The 20,526-nt window shown below is 50.5% G+C and overlaps 1 protein-coding gene across 1 annotated transcript in view; it reads right to left on the reverse strand.

Moving 5' to 3' along the window:
• The window catches only part of ADCYAP1R1 (ADCYAP receptor type I), a 60,868-nt gene that overhangs the window by 6,710 nt on the left and 33,632 nt on the right, over positions 1-20,526 (reverse strand). Inside the window, exons 7-15 of the mRNA XM_061165424.1 lie at positions 19,462-19,571; positions 18,722-18,819; positions 18,101-18,233; positions 17,084-17,237; positions 16,600-16,660; positions 15,964-16,033; positions 11,674-11,765; positions 3,909-3,992; positions 417-546 (exon numbers count right to left, since the gene is read on the reverse strand). Of these exons, the coding sequence (XP_061021407.1) occupies positions 417-546; positions 3,909-3,992; positions 11,674-11,765; positions 15,964-16,033; positions 16,600-16,660; positions 17,084-17,237; positions 18,101-18,233; positions 18,722-18,819; positions 19,462-19,571 (932 nt within the window). The remainder of the gene's footprint in view (positions 1-416; positions 547-3,908; positions 3,993-11,673; positions 11,766-15,963; positions 16,034-16,599; positions 16,661-17,083; positions 17,238-18,100; positions 18,234-18,721; positions 18,820-19,461; positions 19,572-20,526) is intronic.

Below are 20,526 nucleotides of genomic sequence, written 5' to 3' on the forward strand. Positions count from 1 at the left end.
TTCTGTGCTGCGGACCTCAACCTGGATAACTCAGAGCTCCAGCACTCAGAAGGGGAAGTCGGATGTGGACAGAGAGGTCTCTTGAGACACTCCACCCATCCCCAGGGCTAACGCTGAGGGAGAGGGAGCTGCTGTCTGCTGTCTCTGATGGCCCAAGGGAGGCCTGGCTCAGGACTCCCAGATCACCAGCAACATGAAAGCACTGGCATGTCTTCTCACGGAAACCCAGAGGGCAGATAGTACGAAGGGCCCTCCCAGGTCTCTTCTAATCTAGTACTGTTATTCCAGAAGGGGGAACTCAGAGCTGAGTTTTAGGTTAATGACTTAGGACCACCAACAAGGTAGAGGCCAGGGACCTGGCTCCCCACAAGCTCTTCCCTCCACACGCACACACACCACACACACACCACGCCTACCTGGAAGGAGCCCAGCCCCAGCTCAAACACGAGTCTCTCCCTCTTGCTGACGTTCTCCGGGGAGAAAGCAAAGACCGTGTAGTGGATTCCAAAGAGTGGGATGAGCAGCAGGGTGGACCTGGCGAGTCGTCTGTCAGGAGAGAGCAAGCCGTCTGCTCCGGGGGCTGCCAGGGCTTGGGATTGGAGCCGTGCAGGGCAGAGAACCACAGTCTCAGCCCCTCCTCTCCCCCAGCACTGGAGACCCTGCCCATGGACGCCCTCAGGATTCTCTCCCAGGGCGTGGGTCCTGGGGGAGATGGTCAACAGAGCCCCAGCCTCCAGAACTTCCTGGGAAGTTCTGGGGATGCCTCCCTCAGTCTGCGGGGTGACTATCCCTCTAGGCCACACCGGTGTCCCGTGGAACCACTGAACGTGCACAGGTGAGTATGTGATTGACAGAAACCTCTCTGGGGAGGTGTGAAGCCCTCTGCAAAAATGAAGTCGGGGCAAAATCCTGCAATGGGATTTGGACAGACAACATGATGCATCCTCAAGCAAAACAAACGTTTTTTAGCTCTGAAAGGAAGCTCTCTGTGCCTGGAAAGAGCAGCCCTAGGGGACCACAGAGACAGTCAGCTTCTCTGAGTCTGGGGTTAGCCAGGGATACTCATGGAGAGTGGTGGGGAGGTGCTGACCACTGGGAGGATATGGGCCCAGAGGGTAGAGCACAGAGGGAGACTCATGGGAGGGATGCTAGGAAGGATTTACTGACTCTGAACGTAAACAACCACCATCTAGCAGGAGGAACCTGCCACCTGGGAAACTGAGTCAGAGGTTGTGAAGAAAGCTTTCTGCAGGGGTGAGAGTGGAACAGGGAAGAGAGAAACGGCCCTAGGAACGTCACTACCCGCCTGTGGCCAGCTCTCCTCGGTTCCTCTGACTGCATCTGGCTCCTGGGCCCAGTGGGGTGGGACTGTGGTCTGAGAGGGTGGGGTGCAGAAGCCATGGGAAAACATCAAGAGGAGGCATGGTGACGTGTACTCCTGTGGGTCCTGCTCAGGGCAGGGGGGCACCCAGAGGGTCTCCAAGAGGGGGACCTCATCTCCACCCACCCCAGCAGACTGGTTCTCTTTGGGCCTCCTGGAAGAGCCAGCCCCACCCTGCAGGTGCAGTCTGCCTCCTGGGGCCCTCTGAGCTTCAGCCTCACCCTCTCCTGGCAGAGGTCAGTCCATGAGGTGGGCAGCAGGAGATGGGGGCAGCCCTTCAATCTGGGGCAGTTACACCAGGTGCCCTCCCTCTTCCCGACCCCAGCCTTTCTGGGAGAGACTATTCCACTGAATGTGAGGGCTCCAGATTTTCAGAAGCAGAGTCCACAGAGTCTGAGTGACGCCTACTCAGAGGGAAAGGATGGGGAAGGGGAAGAGAGAGAAGCAGAGGGGAGGTACATTAAGAAAGGGGAAGGAATAGCCTGGGGAGACCTCCAGGTGGATCACGGCTCAGTCCTGGAAAAAAGCCCCTCGACAGCCCAGCACCCACCAGTTTTCCACATGCTCACAGGTAGCCGGTTCTGCAGGACCTGGGGGTGCCGGGACCAGAGTGGGGGCCAGCAGGACCCCACTCAGAGCCCGGCCGCGGTCTCGGAGCGCCCTGGCCTCTCACCTCCCCTCTCCTCTCTCTGTCCTCTCTCAGAAGTGGCTCCTTGATGGGAGGGGTGGTGCTTCATTTATCTGTTATCTACCCTGGCCAGCACCTGCCAGGCATGGGGCCCGTGCTCAGAAAGTGTGCGTCCATGAAGGTACAACCACACAGGCCTGAGATGATACACCTCAGGGCCCTGGACACTGGGCATGACCTGGGAGCCCGGGTCCCGCGCATCTCCAGGCACCCAGAGCCTCGCCCCAGAGGACAGCAGGGAGTGTTGGCTGAAGAATGAAAAGCAAAGCGGTCTGGAAACACAGGAGCATGGACATCTTGAGGGCCCCTCTGTGACCCTGACTAAAGAGGTTACTTTAAAGAGCAGCTTAATTGAATAAGTTGAGGAGGGAAGGCAGCTGGCCTCCTTTCTCCTCTCCCCAAATGGGTCTGTTTCCAGGGATCTGTCTGTGCAGTGTGACAAGTGAAAGTGTTAGTCGCTCAGTCATGTCTGACTCTTGTGACCCCCATGGACTGTAGCCCACCAGGCTCCTCTGTCCATGAGATTCTCCAGGCAAGAATACTGGAGTGGGTTGCCATTCTGTTCTCCAGGGGGACTTGCTGATACAGAAACTGAACCTGGGTCTCCCACACTGCAGGCAAATCCTTTACCACCTGAGCCACCAGGAAAGCCCTGGAAATCAAAAGGCCAACCCTCTCCAGCATTTGTGGTGGCAGTGGATGGGATGGGTTCAGGATGTGAGAAACAAGCCTTCGGGCGCTTCCCAGCCCCTAGCATCCCAGAGTGCAACCCAAGGGCCCTGCCCTCCCTCCCCTGCAGCTCTGCGAAGGCCCAGAAAGAATGAGGGACTTCTGCCAGCGACCCAGGCATCCCAATGACTCCTTCTGATAGATGCAGCAGTGGAGGTGGATGAGGAAGGCCCTGGGTCTCAGAGTTTGAGGACCTCTGTCCTTCAGAGTGGGGACCAGAGGAATGGAATGGGGACATATGGTTTGAACCTTAGAACCCCTCTTTGGAGAGTCACAGAATCACCCTATGATCTGATTAAGCCAGAGAGACAGTGACACAGGCCCTTAGCCTCTGTCCTCCTGCCCCAAGGAGGCATCGATGGGCAGAAGAGGCCTAAGAAACACAAGGGAGAACTTCCTACAGCCAGAGACACCCAAATGACAGTGGGATCCCCCACTTAAAGGGCTTTCCAAATAGGGGCTGAAGCTCCAGCTAGAGATGCCTCGGGGTCTAGTGCTTAGGACTCACTGGGTTCAATTCCTCGCCCTGCCAACTACTGGCCTTGAGTGAGTCATTTCACCTCTGTGCTTCAGTTTCCTCATCTGTAAACAGAGGATAATACAAGTACCCATCTCAAAGGCTTGTGTGGGGAGTAAGTCACTCAGCACGTGAAGTGTGAGTGAGGTGCCTGGGTGAGGGTCCCGCCCCCCGCAAGAGGACAGTCTAAGTGAATTCAAGCTCAAGGCTCTTAGAAATAATCTGACAGCTGCAAAGGCTGAGAACCCAGAGAAGTTGGGGGTTGGAGGAAGACCACGAGTCAAAGCAGCATCGGCAGAGGCTTCCAAGCTGCTTCCTCCTCAGAACCAGCAGCACCCCAGCTGCTCCCTTGACATCCACAGCCCCATCCCCACCACCTCCCCTCACACCCCAGGCCACAGGGTTGCAGAGAACTCACAAGACGCACAGATGTCAACATGCAACAGCCGGGCAAGGGCTCAGGGCTGGAGGCACAGGCTCACTCCCCACTCTCCTCCAGCCTGGGCAGACAGGAGCTGCAGGTGGAGGCGGCAGCAGCATGCGTCCCCCTCCCATTCAGCACACCCGGCCACAGCCACGCCACGCACACTTACAGAGTAATGGTGGACAGTTCTGACATCTTGCAAGAGTGCTGCTGAGCCCGCTGTGGCTTGCAGTAGCATTTCTGCACGCAGCTGCTGGGTATGACAAGATCAGCATTTCTGTCAGCTGGGGGCATTGGGCTATGAGAAACTGAGGTGGGAACTTAGAGCGTTATGGTTCACGGGGTGGGTGGAGCGGCTCGGGGTGTAGAGACGGAGCAGGGGCGTCACATGGAGGAAGCTAAGGGCTGAGATGCGGTCAGCTCTGGACATAGAAATACACACACCCCTACATATACACGTGTGCACACAGACACAGGCGTACATGAGCACTCACACTGGGAAACCAACAGGTGGTGGTGGGGTTCACGGGAGAACTTGTGTGTTTAGAAGTGGGGCCTGGCTGGGTCTCAACACGGGACCAGGAGCGGTCTCCAGAGTTAGCTCCAGGCTCGGGGCATAGCCTTGCCAGATATCCCATGGCAAGAGGGGCAGCTGGAAACCACTGGAATCAGGCCAGTTGTGGGCTTGCTTGTGAAAACCAACTGGAACATCCACTGGTCATCCCCCCACCCTCTCCCTCCTCTGCCAGCACCTTCCTCTGACCGAACCCTGAGCACCTCAGCGTGGGCCTAAGTGGAAAAGAGGTAGGATGGATGGAGCAGATGCATGTGATAAATACTACACATACACCATGTAAGTTGAAATGAAATGAAAAATCCAATTTCTGAGTGGCCTGAGTCACACCGCAGCAGCTCAACAGCCACAGGTGGGTAGTGGTTCCCAGACTGGGTGCATTGCCAACACTGCTGAGGCTTCTACTGCACAGCGCTGGCTAGACTTCTTCATAAAAATTCAACGGGCAGGGACTGAGGGCTGAGGGGACACCCTTCGGGCTCTGCTCCACTGATTGCAGAAACGAGTCACCTTAAGGAGCCATCCACAGGTGGTCCCAGGATGCCTGTCCAGCTCTACCTGTCCCCGGGGGAGACACAGACCTCTGTCTCCTCAGAGTCATTTCCTCAGAGAGGCTCAACTTCCATCTCTTCTAGCCCCTCTCAGTTCTGCTTATCCTGGGGCTGGCACAACCCATTTTCTTTCCCCAGCCCTGCCAAACATGTAAGAGATGGAGTAAGAGCTGTGTCGTCTTGTCAGACTGCAAAGGAGAGGCCCATTTCACACAGCCTCGTCAGGCACCGTGAGGCAGAGCTCCTAGTAGCTGCTGGTGAACTGACAGACCTGCGGGGGTCTGATGCAAATGAGAACAGATACGCCCAAAGAGCCCAGACCTTTGGCATTCATGGATCTGGAATGTGTGATCCCAGCTCTGTAAGAGTAAGTCTGAAGGTCCCTCACACATCATTTTGCTGAGGTGGACATCTGAATCACACGTCATAGATGGGGCAAGCTGAGGTCCACCCAGGATCCCGGCCTCAGTCAGGTGTGTGGTTCTCCTTTAATTAACAACATCTTTCACTTCAGGCCAGATTCTGAGGTGGGTGCTGCTAGATCCTTCTACAGATGAGGGATGGTATGAGGCTCTGCTATCCAGACCAAGCATCAGTATCACCTGAGAATTTCTTAGAAATGCAGAAATTCAGAGTTTCAGACCTACTGCCTCAGAATCTGCATTTCAACAAAATCCTTAGGCGATCCCCCTGCAAATCAAAGTTCCAGAACACTGTTGTGAGGAAGTCATGTATCTGAGAAGTTTCTTCATGTGCCTCAGTGAATATCAAAGGTCTGTTTCATGTACAAAGAGACAGATGGACACATAAGTATGTTTTTCTCAATAATTAAAAGAGCTTAGTTGGATATTCAGAAATGGAAGCCATTCTAGTCTTTAAATCTATTCTCTACCTTGCCCAGATTGAAACATTGACTACTCTTTCCTACGGCAAGTGGCCTCACCCCTCAACCTTGGTCTAGGTGAGCCACAAATTTCAGAGTCAGGGAGCCTGAGAGCCCAAACCTCACAGGTCACTTCATACACACCAGGCTTAAACTCTCACCCCGAACTCTAAAGCTTCAGCTGTTCTCCTCCGAGACCTCTTCTCCTTGAGTTTCCAAGTTGTCCCTATTCTTTCTGGGCCCTGCATACAGTAAATATAGGCCCTCTGATTTCTTCAAATGTTGCTAAAGGCCATTTAGCAACAAGTAAGCTGGGAAATCACACCCCAGTAAAGATGTGTGTCTCTACAGGGGAGGCAGGGAGGGTGGATCAAAGGGGACACCTGATGCCTGGGAGAGCTCCCGGGAGAAGGGATGAAGTTAAAGGATCTTCTTCCCAAACACCCTCCTTCCCCCAAACCTCCAGTGACTGTTCAAAAGGATCCAATGAAAAGAAACCGAAAGGAAAGAGGGTGGCAGAAAAGCCAGAGACAGGCATGAGAAAAATGTCCAAATCACTGAAAAGTCACTACAATTAGTGAAAAAAAAAAAAGAAAAGAAATTCAATCAAGAGGAAGAGATTAACCTGGGTGGGCTGATCAACTCAGTTCTGATTTAGATCCAAGGGAGGATAAGCAACTCAGACAAGGATACCAGGTGGAGGCGGCATAGAGAGCAGCATTGCCGGCCTGAATCAGAACCAGCAGACCCCTACAGTGGGTTTAAGGCTGACACCCACATCTGGAGGTCAGGGAGCCCTGGCTCCCAGGCCTGGTTCTGCCCCAGCTTTGCTGGGTGTCTGCAGAAAGGTCAAGCACTGCCATCTATAACTCAGGGATGTAGCACATGGTTTCTTCTGACCTTGATTTGGTCTCAAGCTAAACAAACTCCACACATGTTGTACTGCCTTTTGTATGTAAGGCTGCCTGGACTGTAGCCCCCAGATATTAGACAGAAACCCCTGCAGGGGAACCTTTTGTAGGCAGGATCCTTGTCTATCTCATCCTACTGATCCTACTGGTCAGCATAACGCTAGACACACAGCAGGCCCACAGAATGTCGGGACCTGAAGTGAACATTCTCCATAGGGTCCCTCCTGCTGCTAAGATGCTGTGCCCCCTCAGAGCCTGGCCCAATCCCCAGAGACGCATTCCCCACCACACTGGCACTCCAACCAGAAGCCCAACTCAGCAGATCTTGGAGTTTCCCTGACCTCCCTCGTTCCCCCCACCACTGAGGACCTGTCATCCCCCTGTGCCTCGTGCCTAACCTGTGGCTTGGGGACCTGAGCTCAACAAGGCTTTGTTTGGCCACTGACTTGCTGATCTTAGGTGTTGCCACTTTGCTTTTCTGGAGCTCAGTTTCTCCACCTGTGAAATGGGGGCAACCATTCTCTATTGACAATCCATAACAGGACTGTGGTGTTGGAGAAGACTCTTGAGAGTCCCTTGGACTGCAAGGAGATACAACTAGTCCATCCTAAAGTAAATCCTGGGCGTTCACTGGAAGGACTGATGCTGAAGCTGAAACTCCAGTACTTTGGCCACCTCATGTGAAGAGCTGACTCATTGGAAAAGGCCCTGACGCTGGGAGGGATTGGGGGCAGGAGGAGAAGGGGATGACAGAAGATGAGATGGCTGGATGGCATCACTGACTCGATGGACATGAGTCTGAGTAAACTCCGGGAGTTGGTGATGGACAGGGAGGCCTCGTGTGCTGCAATTCATGGGGTCACAAAGAGTCGGACACAACTGAGCGACTGAACTGAACTGAACTGAACAGGAGTTGTTAGGATAGGGTACTCCTAGCCAGAGGATGGGGAGAGGGTGTTTTGGAAGGAGAAGACAGAGCCCCATGTGAACTGGGAGCCTCAGGCTGTGAGCTGAGTTCCTGGACTAAGAGCTTCCTGGCTGCACTTCTGCCTAGACAGGGAAGAGTCTGTCTTCAGAGGCGAATGTTGTGCCTCCGACACTGGGTAGGTCACAGCCCTGCTGAGCTATGTACTACATCACAGAGTCTGTCCTCCTTCCCTTACCCCAAGGGGCCATGGAGCTCTGCTCTGTGGGGTCCCTGAGGGGAATAAAGATGAGGTTTCCCTCCCTGACCCAGACTCAAGAGGCGGCTCCAATGCCCATCTGCAATGGGGAGACCGCTGGGAATAAAGCCAGCTCCCCGCAGAGACAGGCCTGAGATGCTCTCAGCACAGAAACCTCACCCTCCTTTTTCTGAGCCAGTCAGCTTCTCACAGAGGTAAACTCTGGTCCCAAGAAAAGGAAGGCTAACCCTGACCCCAGAATGGGGCTAAGCCCTAACCCCTGTCCTCAAACCTCGTTGAGCCTAAGCACAGGCTTAACCTGGACCCAGACCCACACTCCATGCCTGGCCACTGCCCAAGTTCTGAGCCCAGCCACTCCTTCTCCCAGCAGCCAGTGGGAGTGGAGGTGGCTCAGGGCTGCTGCCCGCTACAGGAACCCCAGCCCCCAACAGGTCCTCTGAGTTGGGTCTGGAGCACCACCTTGGTCTGCAGAGGAGGCAAACGTCATCATCTGAGCAGCTGGAACAAATCTACAGGAAAAAGAGTGAGTGTGGGCTTGTGGGCATGGGCAGGAGGTGCTCTCAGGTCCTCCTGGGGACTCCCAGGCTTAAATGTGCTCTGGGAACAGAGGGAAAAACCAGAAAATTGTTGTGGGCAGATCTGAAAGGATCTCAGCCCAACACATAACTCTGGGGACCAAGGGGATTCAGACACAGTTCTGAAATCTCCCTCTCCCATCACATCCTGCCCCTTTCTGAACTCCCCAATGGTCCCCTCCTCTCCCCACCCCGCAGAAGACACCTCCCAGCTCAAAGCAGTCCGGGTAGGGCAGTTTTGTACAAGGCTGGAACCCACTGGGGCCTTTTCTTCCAGGAAGTCTTGTTTAATATTATCATCTTGCCTATAAATTCCTTGAGTGGAGGAATGATGGTGGAAGCAAGCTCGGAGTCAAGGGCCTGCCTGCCTGCACTGTAGCTACGGCTTCATTCTTTCCCACTGGATTCATCCCGCTTCATTGATAACTAGTTCCCTCAGTTGTAAACTGGGGATTATATTTAATCCAGATTTACTGGGTGTCTGTGGGCATTAAATGAATGGCAAGTGTCTTTAAATGTTCCACCATTCTCGGCAGCATGGCCGCTTTGATTACCCCTTACGTTCACCAATAGAGTCTCCTTGACCCTGGCAACACTCAAACATGCAGCTGCACTTAAAACTGATCCCCCTTGTCCTATGTCAGCCATCCCACCTGGCTTACAGACCACATCCTCCTGAGGTTTAATCTTTAGGGCTTGAGATGAGCTCAAGCTTAGATTTCTCTAAAAAAAAATATTTTTAAGAATTTGCTGAAGTTTCATGGGGATTTTTGACACAATAAGAGCAAACCAACTATAAGCATACCCCTGAGATATTGCGGGTTCAGTTCAGACCACCGCAATAAAGCGAATATTGCAATAAAGTCACATCAATTTTGTGGCTTCCCAGTGCATATAAAGGTTATGTTTACATTATCCTATAGCCTGTTAAGTGTGCAATAGCAAAATGTCTAAGAAAATGTACATCCCTTAATTTAAAAACACCTTATTGCTAAAAAACACTAATGATCTGAACCTTCCGTGAGTCACAGCAGTAACAAAGATCAATGATCACCACAACAAATACAATTTTTAAAAAAGCTTCAATTATTGTGAGCATTACCAAAATATAACACAGAGACACCAAGTAAGAAAATGCTATTGGAAAGATGGGGCCGACAGACTTGTTCAACACAGACCCAGGTTGCCACAGGACTTTAATCTGTAATAAAGGCAGTATCTGTGAAGCACAGTAAAGTGAGGCACAATAAAATGAGGTATGCTTGCAGCTGGTTCTTTAAGCATTTGTACTTAAGTGTATAAACCCTGTGTTAATTATAGACTGTTCTGATCCATGCATTCGGAAGGTCTTATAGGACTCCACGGCTCCCAGTCTACAATACACCTTCAAAACCCTGGGTAAAGAATGTTCTGGGGTCAGCAGAGTGTCCTTACTCAGGCTGCAGCTGAGTCCGTGTGTGTCCCCGCACAGACAGAGAGGAAGCTAGGGGAGCCCCAGGAGGACAAGTCCCAGGGACCTCAGAAGAAGAAACAGATCCTATACTAGGAATCAAGGAGGCAGGGAGGCAAGGAGGGGAGCCAAGGTTGCTAAGAACTCAAAGGAGAGATGACGCTGACTTAGCTCCCTGCCAGCTTCACAGGACATTTGAGATAACTAACTGCTAATGCTGGAGCAAAACCACCCTCAAGTGGGAGAAACAGACCAGACACAAGGACGTGGTCTCTGACACTGGACAAGAAGGTAGGGGGAGCAGCAGGGCCCTGTTCTGTGGCTCCAGGAGACGAGGGCAGGAATGATCCTTCCAGGCCAGTTACCTGCAGAGAGCTGGCCCCCGCAGCGCCTCAGTGCAGGGGACTTTATGTGGATGAACAATTTTCTACTACATAACACACACATATAAGCAAAGGTTGGTAAATGTTCACAAAAACATGAAAAAATAAAAGACAATGAATGGATAGCCAGAAAAAGGAGAGGAAGCAGCGGTCAGTGTAATTATCCTACATGCAGGGAAAACAAGCCTGACCGAGCCAGGCCCTGCACTGATCCCCACTCCCAGGGAAGGGCTGCCATGGAAGAGGTCCCAGACTGACTGCAGGGACCAAGGACAAGCCCCACTGACCCAGGGAAGTCTCAAGGAGGCTGAGAGAAGGGTCCGGGGCTAGTTCCCAAGCACTCCTCCCTCTCCTTCTCTCCAGGAGAATGGCTGGGTGGGGGAAGCCTCTGTTGGAGTCTCTCTGCTGTCCCACTTGTCCTCTGGGCAGCCATCGAGGTTCTGAACCCCAGGCTGGGGTCTCTGACGAAGTTCCTTCTAGCCTGCTCTCTTCTCAATCCGAGGAAGTAACACAGAGGGCTTCCACCGCACAGACTGTTCTCAGTCTGCCCCTCTCTGGCCCCTCCAGCCAACCACAGGGGACCAAACTGCCTCCCCAGCATCAGAAGTGCGCCCACAGCCCACACACCAAGCTGGTCAAGGTTACAAGGCAAGAAGGGTGAGATGGAAGATGCTTGGTCGGATTCAGCCTAGGTGGAGGGCTGGGAGAGGGGTGAGACAGAGCTAGCAGGGATAAGCTGTGAGGGACCTGGCTGCAGAGACACTGTGAGGAAAGAAACCGTGGAGGTGGAGAAAGCCTACACTCAGTGGTAAGAGGTTGCCCCGAACACCATCAATCCTAAACATGTCAGCTGTTCCTCTGCCCAGGAAGGAGGCAGTTGCAGGAAGATGACCAGACCTAGAAGTAGAGCTGCCCCGAGAGAAGGTGCAAAGAGAATTTCTCTTCCAGTACCCAGACCAGGGAGACTGTCTGCCCAACTCACTCACTAGTGGGGACTGAGCAACTTGTACCCACTGGGCTGGGAATGGGGACTTCAGGCAACACTGTATCCAACAGCAGTCATGAGCTCCCCTGAGAACCAAGATCCCCAAAACAACTCCAATTTCTAATCCTCCAAGACCCGCCCTAACTACCTTAAGGAATCTGCCTTTTCCATCTTGATTTTCCTAGCAAGACACAGGATCTGTCCATCTTTTTCTCTCTCATTTCCATGTTATCACTATGAGGATTAGGGGCTCCTGGGTTGGTTGAAGGATAGATGGGCAACTATATTTTCAAGTCACTTTAATCCAAAAGAAGTCCTGCCAATGCCCATGCTAGGGTACCCAATTTGCAATGCCCAGGCCTTCTCCTCCTGTGTCCTGAGTGCAGGGCCCACCCAGCTGTTGGAATTTAACCAAGGCATTCACCCAGTGGTACTTACAAGTAGATGCTGGACTCATTGCCTCCCATGTCTGGAGACTGAAGTTTCTGCACAAGGATGACAATGATGCCGATGAAGAGCACAAAGTTAACCTGAGAAGCAAAGAAAAAGCAGTGAAAATGGTTCTGAGCAAAGACTTTGCACACCCCCGCCACTACACTGGCTGTTATTCCCTCAACAAGGCCCTCTTCCCATCAGTCAAGATCCCATCTAGACTTATAATGGTAGCATTATAAGTACACATAAGATGGCAGCATGAGAACACTCATTCACCTCCCCTGCCTCCCTCCATGTCACTGAAACCACAGAAGAGAGGGATAAAAAGAATTCCATGAGAGTACTGAGAAAATAGCAAAAACTGTCATGAGTGAGCCGGAAAAGCGAGCAATTTCTGGAAAAGACGGAACAAACAGCGTCTGGGTGATGGAAAAACGACAGTGCAAAACAGAGAAGAGGCTATTGCAGAGGTGAGAGCTGTCCTCTGGAGAAACTCCAAGTTCAGAGTCACTGAATACCGACAACCAGAAAGGAGAACAATAAGGATTATTGATTAAAGGACTGCCTTTGAATAGCAACAGCATTTACCTTCGGACAAAGGTCAGGGACAAAAGCTCTCTAAACAAAGTAGGAAGCTGTGTGGATGGTGAGCGAGCAGGAGGGAGGGGAGTAAATAAATAAAGACAAGGCGGGGAGTAAATAAATAGAGACGATGGGCTTCCCTGGTGGCTCAGATGGTAAAGAATCTGCCTGTAAAGAATGTGGGAGACCTGGGTTCAATCTCTGGGTTGCGAAGATCCCCTGGAGAAAGGAATGGCAACCCACTCCAGTATTCTTGCCTGGAAAATCCCCATGGACAGAAGAGCCTGGCGGGCTACAGTTCAAGGGATTGCGGAGAGTCGGACATGGCTGAGTGACTAACAGGAACATAACAATGGGGACTACACAGCAACGCCTGGCTGAAGTGAAGCAGGGCTCAAGGAAAAAAGGTAGAGACCAACACTAACTTATTAAAAGATAAGAAATATTGAAAATAAAATAATTAAGCATTCAAATCAAAATTTAGGGAAAGAGTACCACAAGTTTAATTTCTATTTCCTTTAAAGAAGGAAGTTAAAGATAAAAATTCATTAAAGAAATTGGAAAAAAAGTAGATAATCAATAAATATAAAATTTTTGGTTTTGTTTTGCTTTCACAGATCAAGCAGAATGATAAACGGCCTTCCTGGAGGGCGGCTTCTGTCAGTTTTGCCTTCTACTACATGCTCAGTATCTAATCAGTACTTGGAATTCAGCACAGTCAATACTGCTAACTGCATACGTTAGTCCCTCCAAAAGGAGAAAATGCAATTAAACAAATTGAAGGATGAGAAAGAGGACAAGACAACAGATGTGTAGAGTATTTTGAATCATCACAAGGAAAAAGATCAGACAACATGGTAAAATATAAATTAAGTCAAATCAAGATGTAGAAATCAGAATAGCACAATGACCTCAGGAAAAATTTAAAAAGTAATCAAAGATGCGTGTATTAAAAGGCACCAGCCCAGATCATTTGACCAGCCAGTTTCATAAGACCTTTAGAGAAGATAGAATTTACATGCTACATCATTATTTAAAAGCAAATAAAAAGAAAACCTCCCAAATTACCTATGAGGTGAACAAAACCCTGCTACAAAACCCAGACAAGGACAGAAACCATATTCACACACATGATCAGGCACATGTCTAAAACCAGAGAACTTACAAAGAACAATGCAAAAGCTATAAACTGAATATTAACAAACAAAAAATTTAGCAGTGCATTAAAAGGACAAACAGATCAGGGCCATAAAGGTTTTATGCTAAGAGTGCAAAAAAAAAAAAATCCAGTAACATTTGTTGTTGCTGTTTATTCACTAGGTCATGTCTGACTCTTTGTCATCCAATGGAGCCTACCAGGATCCTCTGTCCATGGAATTTCCCAGACAAGAATACTGGAGTGGGTTGCCATTTCCTTCTCCAGGGGATCTTCCCAATTCAGGGATCGAACCCACATCTCCTGCACTGGAGGCAGACTCCTTACCACTTAGCCACCAGAGAAGCCCAATATTTGTTACATTAAATGATTAAAACAATGAGCTATCTTTATCCCCATAAGATTGGTGAACAGTTCAGTAATCGAAACACCTATGAAAACATGAGAAATGAGCACTTTTATACTCCACATGTGGAGGGCAATTTGATGTCCTTGAAAATATTAAATGTATATATCCTTTGTCCCAGAAATTCTACTCCTGGAGATATATTCTAAAGACACATTCATACATACTCAATGGTATGCACAAATATACCCACAGCAGCATTGTTCATCATGAAGATAAACTGGAATATTACCATTGTTCATCACTAAAGGAATGAGCAATTAATGTCTCCAAAACACATTTGATAATATTCCTTATTTTAAAAAATACACACTGAGACAAGTCAGAAATAGGAACTTTCCTAATTCGGTGAAGGGTAGCCGCCCAAAAGTGTAGCAAACATCACCCTCAACAAAACCAAGGAATAAACAGTATACATATTGGAAATGAAGGAGAAAAAATATTTTCATTTATAGGTTATATAATTTTCCATGAGAATCAACTGAAAAGGGATAAGAACCAATAAAAGAGCTTCAAAGGTAACCAAGAAAGGAAAAAATACACAAAAACTAATAGGTTCCCTAAACACCAGCACAAATACACCCACTAGAAAATACAACAAAAGAATAATTCCTACATACGAGCACAAACTGAAAGGCACCATAAAGGTAAACTTACCAAGACAACTTAAAAAACACTATACAAAATGACTCCGTAAGAAAGACTAAATAGAGAATCATGCCATATTCTCGGAAAGGAAGATTCGGTATTTTAAGAAAACCACTTCTCCTCCAAATTTGCTTATAAATTCAGTGGCGTTCCTATAAAAAAATCTCAACCAGTCTTTTTCCTTCAACTTGACAAATGTGCAAGTCCATGTGAAAAAGTGAATGTGCAAGAAAATTTTGAAGGGAAAAAATAAGGTAAGGAATATTAGCCACAGCAGATATCAAAACATGCTGCCAGATTATGGTAACCAGCACTATAGGGTACTCGCCAAAGAACAGCTGCATAGATTAGTAACATGGAGTAGGAAGTCTGGAGATAAACACAAGTAGAGTACATGGAGTGTTTATAATAAAATTCTACATAATGGAGAAAGGATGATCTATTTAATAAAAATATTTAGAGGGTGGGATGTCTATCCATTGGGGAAAAAAAACTTGATAAGATTAGATATCATTTCAGATCAGAGAAATAAAATTTCAGATGGATTAAAGATATACATGTAAAGAAAGTGGAAATGTTAGTGACTCAGTTGTGTCCGACTCTTTGTGACCCCATGGACTATAGTTTGCCAGGCTCCTCTGTCCATGGAATTCTCCAGGCAAGAATACTGGAGTGGGTTGCCGTGTCCTCCTCCAGGGGATCTTACCAACCTAGGAATCAAACCCAGGTCTCCAGCATTGGCAGGCAGATTCTTTACCATCTGAGCCACCAGGGAAGCCCATCATACATGTAATAATCCAATTTATAAAATTGTTATAAAACTATTAAGAATATTTTTATATTCTGAGGTTGGGAAAGACTTCCAGAAACAAGAAATAAGCCTCAGAATTCATGATGAAAAGGCCTGATGGTCTGACTGTATAAAATCATGCAATGCTGGAATTATATCTACAATATGTGTTACAAATGAAGCAGTAAGTAAGTATCAAACAGTAAGAAAGATAACAAATGAACTAGAAAAAATGAGCAAAGAAATAAAGATAGTAACCAGAAAAAAAGCAAATTGTCAATAAATGTGTTAAAAAATTGCTTTGCTGCACAAGCAATGTGGAGAAATTAAAACAATGAGCTACATTATCTCCCACAAAGCTGTGCAAAAATTTAAATGATTGAAACTACAAGTGCAGACAATGATATGGGATACCCTTTTTGACCTGGCAATTCTACTTCTAGGGATTAATTCTAAAGAAATATTCACACATTCTCAAAACTATGCACAGAACTCTTCATGGTAGCATATTTCATAATGAGGTAAAATGGAATAAAGACAAATGTCCAACACTAGTGGAATAGCTAAAAGCTTGTACATTCATGTTGCAGAATATAACGCAGCCATGATAAAGGAGGTTGGTTTGCGTGGTGACCACTTTATTTCTCCTCCCCCGGACCTTTCAGCCCAGACCTCTGTCTCTCTCCTGCTTCTTGTCCCAAGCACACTCACCATTATGGAGCCAACTACAGGGCCTTTGATCACCCACCACAGAGCCGTGTTGTCATTCATATCCCAGCAGCTGTGAGACAGGCAGAAAGAAGAGAGATGATGCTTGGGAGCGGGGAGCCCTGCAAGACAGCGGGGTGGCACGTCCCACCCTGTGGCTCTGAAGGGGGGCTGGCTGAAAGGAGTGCTGAGGGACTGTACCCCCAAGCCCAATCCTGGTCCCAGTGCTTTGGTCCTCTCTTCTGCTCCACTATCAAGGCAGCGACTAGAGCTCAGGAGTCAGGGAACTGATGGGCTCCTGGGCAAGGGCCACATTCCCCCTTGAGACCTCAGGTTCTTGGGGATGCTATCTCAGCCTCAATGTTCCTCCCCTCCTCCCTGAAAGGAGAGCAGTCACTCCGAGAGGAGCCCAGAGGAAGAGCAGGGCTCTGAAACCTTGTGCCCTCCCTCATTGGGCCCCAGTTGAGATGTGGCAGGGTGGGTCCAGCCACAGTGGGTTCAGGGCATAGTCAGTGCCCAGGGCTGGTGGCGTAGCCAGGCCCGGTGTCGGATGGTTTGTCTGAGACAATCAACATGAAGTTCAGGGCATTAATGACAGGCTGCCTGGGGCCCCGGCCCTGGCTTTGAGCATGTACTCACCCTGTGTCGTCGAAGTAGAGCCTCAGCATAGCCCACACGGACACACACACCGTCGGCGTCCCTGCACAGAAAGAAAAGGAGCCCCATGATAACAGGAAAACTAATAGGCCCAGGATCCCCCTCAGACCTGGGGCTTCCGGGGGCCAATGGACCCCTCAGACAAGGGGTTCTGGTCCATGGGGCGTATCTCCCTCTCAGACCTGGTGTCCTGGGGACCCTAACTGTCCCTCATACCGAGGCCTTCTGGGGGTCCATATCTCCCTCAGACCCTGGGCTACCTTGCCTCCCTGAGCATATCCCCTCCCTCAGCTCTCTACACGGAGAAGAGCAAGAAAGTATCCAAGATCCAGCAGTACGCCATAGCTGTGAGGCAGGGCGGCACCTCCCTCTGCTTCCCTCCTCTGACCGATACTCCCGGATGGCGGGACGAAGGACATCCTGGTCATGGGGCCTGAACCTGTCCAGGCCACAATCAGAGACCTACCCCAGCCAATGATGATGTACCAGTAGAAATATCTCCTCTCAGGGAAGAAGGTCTCCACCAGCAGGGTGAAGAGATACAGGCCCTCAATGAACAGCCAGAAGTAGTTGGATACGACGCAGTAGTGGAAAAAAACCATCACGGCCTTGCATTCCACCTGCAGGGCGAGTGGGGAAGAGGAGGGGGGCGCAAGTCCCCATCGAACCTTGAAAATCCAGCCCAGCAGGACCAGGGGGAATCCTGAGGGCCCTTAGCTTAGGCATCTCTGGCTTAAACATCCCACGGGTCTGAAAGACTCAACATCCCTGGATTCAGAATCTAAAACTGCAGCATCCTATGAGTCTGAATCAAAGCTGCCCATGGAGCTGCCCAGACCCTCTCTTCTCGCCAGGCTCACTCTGCCCCGCTTTCTACCCCTTCCCCAGCCCCACTTTCTGCCTCTTCCCCAGCCCCCATAGATGAGGAGAATAAAGAGGATACTGAAGGAGCCTCCTTGGTACAATAAAGGGTTCAGATATCACATAGGTAAATAGGGTACCCTTGGCCCTCCCAGAAGTCTCATAGACACTTGCCTCCACGTGTGCCCTTTCAGGCCAAGGCGTTGGGCTCTGGGCTGTTCTCTCATCCTGCCCCCATCAAAGCCTGTCTTTTCTGCTTACTTCCAAAGCTATCAGAACTGGGTAGGTGGTATGGAGGGAACCCCAGTCAATCAGCCCCTTGGCTCCATCTTGGGCCAAAGCACCATTGACCAGGCCAGTCCTCTCTCTGAGCCAAGTTCCCTCCTTAGTCAAGTGGGACTTGACATCTCCACCTGACCTGCCTCAACTGCTCTGCCAAGTACACCCACAGGCCAAGGAACAGGAAGTGATGTCAAGCCGGGGTCTCACCGGCTGCTAGTAATCTCACGGTCATCCCTGGGTTTCTGTGTTCACGGGGGCCAACACCTCAACCTGCAGGAAAACACCTGGACAGCGGGGCGTTGCAGGGAGGACTAATCATGGCAGGGCTTAGCACACTCACAGTGGAGAGAAAACAGTGATTGCTGTCCTGCTCAGCGTAGAGGATCCAGTCTTTGATGAAGACGGAGATGGCCCTCAGCATAAACGACACGAAGAGGTTCATGTGGATGAAGTTGCGGGTGCAGTGCAGCTTCCTACACCCACAGGCGGGGAAGACAGACGCCTTGAGGTCAGGAACCCCGCAGCCTTCCACCCTCCACGCTGGGGTCCGCTTCAGGCTGACTCCACAGCTTTGTCTCAAGGGGGCCGTCCACCTAGACCACCCCTTCTTCCCAGCTCTCTAAAGCCTCACTCACTCCCAGACTCCCCGCCACCTGCTTCCTCCAGTGAGGGAGGGAGGCCATACTGCGCCCTCCTGTGACCCCTCCCCACCTATCCCAGGAAGATAAAGCGAGGGGCGTAGGTCTACTGCCCATGGTCTGCCTTGCTGTGTGTGGCCCTGGACAAGTCAGTTGTCCTCTCTGGGGTCAAGTTTCCTATCTCTTATCGTAGGGGTGGGGGAAACGCCTTCCAAGAGACCTCCAGGGCTGACACCAGGGCAGGAGGCGGGGGTGGGAGGCGCAGAGCAAGGGCTCTGTGCTGGGGTGGGCTGCAGTCGCTTGAAGGCTGTCGGGAATCTCACCGGAAACGACACAGGATGACCATGGCGGTGGTGAGGGTGACGAGGGATGTGCTGTAGCCAACTGTGTACAGGGCCTTCACCGACAGGTAGTAGTAATCCTGGAGCAGAGCACAAGATACGCAGGGCTCCATGTGAGGCCTGCCCCCGGCCCCCTAGGGATGGCACCAAGTCTCCCAGGCCAGGCCTGCCCACCTCTGGGCATGCTACCCAGCTCCTCCTTCCCCTCTTCTCTAGTTGATCACCTCTCCTGCCCTCCCCCATCAGCTCCTCCACCACCCCAGGTTCCCCAAGCCCATTCCCACTGAGCCAGCTCCTCCTTCTGTCCATCTGCACTGCGCAGAAGCTACATGCTGGTAAAGTGTAGAAGCACTGACCAGCCAGAACGAGCCAGCCTTTAGCCTGGAGAAGGATCCAGGGGGCCCCCTGTTGGGCCCCATGTTAACCCCACAATGGCTGGACCACAGAAAGGCAGGTGTCCTGGAAAAGCCACCAGGGAGATTGTGGACACGCGGTGGGGGCCGGAGGAGCTCAGGCAGCAGGACAGTTGTTTCTCAGCCTAGAATGAGTGAGTGAAAGTCCTGCCCTGCATGCATCTGGCTACACAGCAGGCACTCACGAATGCTGCCTGGGGACTCGAGTTTCTGCAGTTTCATCAGGAGTCAGGGCCCCTGGGGGACACGTGCTTCCACCTGCCTCCTCGGGCCCATCCCTCCACCTTTAGGAGGGCAGCAGATACTCACCTGGTCCCCAGTCTCAGACTCGTACTCCTCAAACCCACAGGCATCGAAATAATGAGGGAATGGCTCTGACCATCCATCCTCCGTGCAATTCCGGCTCACCACCCTCATGTCTGCAGCAGAACAAAAACGTGGTGAGGCACAGAAATGATGTAAGAGGGGTCTAAAATTCTTAATGGCCTATTACTCCTTAAGTAGAAATTCCTGGAAATCCACATGTCCATCTGAGAAGCATGGCAGCTACAGGTTCATGAGATCTTCCAGTGTCCGAGTGAAAATAATACTTGCTTAGCCTTTATACTAAGAACGTGGGATGCAGGGGGTACCAATGAAAGCTGATCTCTAAACAAGGAATGAGAGGACTGAGCCAGGATGAATCCAGCCTCCTTCCCTCTAGGAAAAGGCCTGACCCTCTCCTGGAGGCCCTGGAATAGCACAAGAATGACCTGGGATCACAGATGCAGATTCCAGGCCCAGAGTTCCTGGCCCAGGAATCACCTTGGGCAGTGGTGTGGCAGGAGCTCTCGTCATATCTGGAGAAGCTCCAGGTGAGGCTTTCACTGGGAGTTCTGGGCCTTCCAGCAGCTTCCACGGTATCCAGGGGGCACGTGGCTTGCTTAATTAACAAGGACCAGACCTCCATTAACCTAGCATCAGATCTTATTAAGATACATATTCAGGCCAAAAAAAAAAAAAAAAGACTTCTGCCTTTTCAAGTTTAGAGGTCTGTTTCCTATCACTAATGTACTTTCATTTTCTTTAGCTTGACTTTAAAGGCCATTTTGTAGGACACCAGAGGAGGCAGGAGTCATTTGTTGGCTGCAGAGTGGAGTCCAGTCTGGTTTTGACCCTGCCTGGGGCCTTTTAGCCTTTAATGATTGCTCATTTTATCCTCTCTGCTCCTGACTGTCTAAGGGTGAACCACGATGTCTAGGGGAGGGGAAAAGGCAGCAGCCCCCTCTGCCTCCAGCCCAGCCCCTAAGTGTGGCCCCAGGCTGACCCCTCTTCCCCGACTGGCTTCCTGGGAGTTTACCTGGTGTATTAGGACACCTGGGGGTGGCTCTTCCT

This window comes from Dama dama, chromosome 18, assembly GCF_033118175.1.
Source record: "Dama dama isolate Ldn47 chromosome 18, ASM3311817v1, whole genome shotgun sequence".
Classification (NCBI taxonomy): Eukaryota; Metazoa; Chordata; class Mammalia; order Artiodactyla; family Cervidae; genus Dama; species Dama dama.